This window comes from Lepidochelys olivacea, assembly GCF_965140295.1.
Source record: "Lepidochelys olivacea isolate rLepOli2 genome assembly, chromosome: 27".
Taxonomy (NCBI): Eukaryota; Metazoa; Chordata; order Testudines; family Cheloniidae; genus Lepidochelys; species Lepidochelys olivacea.
The window spans coordinates 15,862,013-15,865,583 of NC_140437.1; the positions used below are offsets into that span (position 1 = coordinate 15,862,013).

Here is a 3,571-nt window from a genome sequence, read left to right on the forward strand (position 1 = left end):
TCTTCGCAGGAGAAGTGTTCGCGGCCCCTTGATGAGACCTCTGCTGCTCCTCTGGGTTTGATTCATACGCGCATTAGGAGAATGGATGTTTGGCACCAGATCTGCTGCTGCTCCTGTGAACAAGAAGAGCAAGAGAACAATCCACTCCTCAGGTATTTATTAATATCAGTAGGGTAGTCAGATTGGAGTCCCGGTGGGCTGGGCGCTGCACGGAGTGAGAGGCAGTCGCTTCTCTGAAGAACTGGATGCAAAAGAGAGCATTATTTGCCTCATTTTAAAGTTGGGGAAACTGAGGCACGGAGCAAGACCGCTCTGAGTCCCGGGTCAGTGCTTTAAACCACGTCCGTCCTTCCCTTCTGTTCGACATCATAGTGAATTCAGCGTTTGCGTCCGGTGCTATGGTAGCAGCCCTGAGAAGCGTAAGGTGTTCTCTCCCGCGTGCCTGTCTGAAGCTGCTTGGCACGACATCCCCGCATGCTGGTCAGCGGCCGCCATGTTCCGCAGCGGGGCCAGCTCCATTTCTGTGCCAGGATCCCGGCCCCGAGTGTGTGTCGGAAGAACTCGGAGCCCTGGGAGAAGCAAGACGTGGCAGCCATGCAGGCGTTCATACAAGGATGGAGAAAGACGTGCTCACGGCTGCAGGGCAGACGCCTCTGAACCCCGCTTCCCAATCACCTTTGCTCCTCTTTCCTCTACAATGACGGGGGCTGCTTTGGTGGGGGGCTGATGGGGACAGAGCGGGGCTATCCAGCCAGGCTCCGCTGGGATCGGGATTTGCAGAGGGAACGTTTCCACTGCTGCCAGCACTGAGCGGGATCTCCCTCCCCTGTCAATGTCCCTAGAGCCCCCAGGCGCATCCCCCACAAAGATCTAAAGGGCATTTCAGGCCCCCCCCTTTTTCTTTTTTTAAAAACACCCGGCACCTGGGTCAGGAAGCCTCGGTTTGAACCTGCCCTGCTGCCCATTTTGGTACCCACCTCCCGCCACTCACCCCTTGCCAGCGCCTGCGAGATTCCTGCTGGCTCGACTGCCTCTTCCAGGTGGGGGTATGAGCTCCCTGCCTCCTTCCTGGTTACCCCCCAGGACCCTGCATTCTCCACCAGGCCACATGAGTGTGCGTGAGGTTTGGGGGGGTCCCCTTCCCCTTGAGCCACCGGCTCTGGGCTGCCACTGAAGCAGGGTATTGGATGCGCCATTGTTACAACCTGCTTAGCGCCCGCCCGGCTTCCCTCACCCCCAGTCTTGCAGCCAGGGGCTTGGAAGGGAGGGGTCCATGGAGAAAGCTGCCCCACTGCCCAGTAAAGTGGCCCCCTTTGCATGCCAGCGTCTGGCCGAGCCAGCTGGTGCTGCCTAAGGCCTGGGCGCCAGGCTGGGTGCATGCCATGCGCTGTCTCGCCCGGGGCCGCTCTCCTCTCGTTGCAGTGAGATGCTCCGGTACTTCGATCAGCTGGGGAAGCGCAAACGGGCCCAGGCCACCAACCTGTGGAACGAGCCGGTGGACGACACCCACATGGAGCGCGACGACGACCGCGAGCTCTACAACCTGCTGCAGAACCGGGCCAGGCTGCGCCGCGGCTCGGAGGTCGGTGCCCCGGGCCCCTGCTGCCCCTAGGACTCCCTAAGGGCCCCTCTGTGCATGCCTACCCGCAGGGAACTTTCTTCTTCCCTGAGGCTGGAGACGTGTAGGGCTCTGAATGGGGCCCCAGGAGGCCTGGGTGCTATGCCTGGCTCTGCCACTGACCGGTGCTGTGACCTTTGGCAAGTCCTTGTCCCGGCTGCCTCAGTTTCTCCTCCCAGCCTGTCTGCTTAACCTGGGAGCTCTTCAGGGCTGTGGCTGGCAGTGTTTGGGCAACGCCCAACAGAACAGGGCCCTGCTCTCACTTAGCTCCTCTGGGTGCTACTGGACCATAACTCCCTTACAGGAAGGGGATGAGTGAGTGGCCGTGTCAGACCAATGGGAGTGCCCAGCTCGGCTGGATGGGATCTCACCCCAGCTGGCACATCTACCAGGCACTGAAGTGCTCTAGGCTGCTCTGATGCTGGGATCTGAGCCTTCACAACACATCTGTACTGTATCCGTGGGGAAACTGAGGCACAGTGAGGCTGGTACTTGGCCACAGTCACATAGTGGAGTAAGGGCTGTAATTAGAATCCAGGCCAGCTGCCTCCCAGCCCCCGCTCTTCTAAACCACGGGCCCCCACTCCCTTCCCAGAGCCAGGAATAGAACCCAGGAGTCCTGGCTCCTGGTCCGCCCCCTGCTGCCCAAAGCAGCACTGTCCTGTGAAACTCCCAGTCAGTCTCCAAGGCCGGGCTGGGACCGTGGCCGTGGACCGATCAGTGGTGCTGGTGCACGGCAGCCATGAGTGGAGAGAGAAGGGGAGAGGGGGAGAGCTGGTGCCTTGTGGTTTCCGGGGGCTGACCCCCAGTCCCTCCCCCGCAGGGCTACCGACGCCTGAGCTTCGACATCAGCGCCCACCGCCAAATCCGCCGCGAGTTGAAGGACCGCTGGAGGCAGATCCTAGAGGTCCTGGGTACGGCATCCCCTTCCCTGCTGGCGGGGGGGGGGGCACGCTTTGCCGGGGCTGAGGGGCTGGGCTGGGCTGGGCCCTCTCGCCGGGAGGCAGTGCAGCTGAGGGGCTTGTTCAGTGGGACGCAGAGCCCAGCACGCACCGTCGGACCCAGAGAGCAGGACTCACCCTGCCTCTCCTGAGCGCCGGAGCCTCACCCCCGTGGGGGGAGTGTTAATGAGCCCAGGGCGATGGGCTGGTGCCAGGGCAATGCCTGGTCTGAGGGGCTGGCGTCTTCTGCCCTGGGGCTGGAGGGAGTAACTCCTCTAGCGCCTGGTAGCAGTAGTAGGTTCTTATCCCCTCGCAGAGAGGCCCCGCATAGCTCTAGCGAGGGCGAGCGTGGGCTCACAGGCTTCTCTCCTCCCATCCCTGGGCAGGGTTCAGCGGCGAGGCCCACGGCTTGCTCGACATCACCTCCGTGGCCTCCTACAGCTCCCTGAGCCAGCCCCTGCAGGCCCGCCAGCTCCTTGCCGCCCTGGCCGACCAGACCAGCCTCTTCGACCGCCACTGCAGCCTCCCCGAGCGCTACCTCTTCGTCCTGGTGTGTGGGGCGGGGGGGGCAGCTGGCAGGGGTCCCCTTCTCCCCCGTGTCTACAATCCCTCCGTGAGGGATGATGGGCAATTGCTGCTCCCCCCACAGGGGGAGGTGGGTCCCTCCCTCTGGTCATAGCCCCTTGCTTGCCCCTGACCTTGTGCCCCTCCCCATCCCAGCCTGGCTGCGTCTCTCCCTCCCCAGGACCGGCTGCTCGTCCTGGACGCGGGCGATGACTTCCTCTCCGCTGCCCGGCACTACTACCCCCCGGAGGCCGAGGAGGGGCCCTCCAGCGAGGAGGAGCCCCCCAGCCCAGAGGCCACGCTGGTGACGCTGAGCCCGGCGCCCCAAGGCGGGGAGGAAGAGGAGGAGGAGGCCACAGTGATGGATGAAGTGTCCCTGTTGGTCAAGTTGATAGAGTGAGGCCTGCCCTCAGGGCAGCCGGGCTGCTGACTCTGGGCTGAGAGCTGC

At 63.1% G+C, this 3,571-nt stretch overlaps 1 protein-coding gene across 1 annotated transcript; it reads left to right on the forward strand.

Moving 5' to 3' along the window:
- Positions 1-3,571, forward strand: LOC311513586 (melanoregulin-like). Its single transcript, XM_084615511.1, has 5 exons — positions 1-152; positions 1,423-1,582; positions 2,442-2,532; positions 2,946-3,109; positions 3,305-3,571. Exons 1-5 carry the CDS (start codon positions 82-84, stop codon positions 3,521-3,523), a joined length of 705 nt encoding a protein of 234 aa, XP_084471637.1. The 5' UTR covers positions 1-81; the 3' UTR covers positions 3,524-3,571.

Excerpts from the sequence above, each read along its gene's own strand:
- LOC311513586 (XM_084615511.1), top strand. The coding sequence starts at position 82 with ATGGATGTTTGGCACCAGATCTGCTGCTGCTCCTGTGAACAAGAAGAG. Across the intron at positions 153-1,422 it reads GAGAACAATCCACTCCTCAG|TGAGATGCTCCGGTACTTCG; the intron begins GTATTTATTAAT and ends CTCTCGTTGCAG. Across the intron at positions 3,110-3,304 it reads AGCGCTACCTCTTCGTCCTG|GACCGGCTGCTCGTCCTGGA; the intron begins GTGTGTGGGGCG and ends CTCCCTCCCCAG.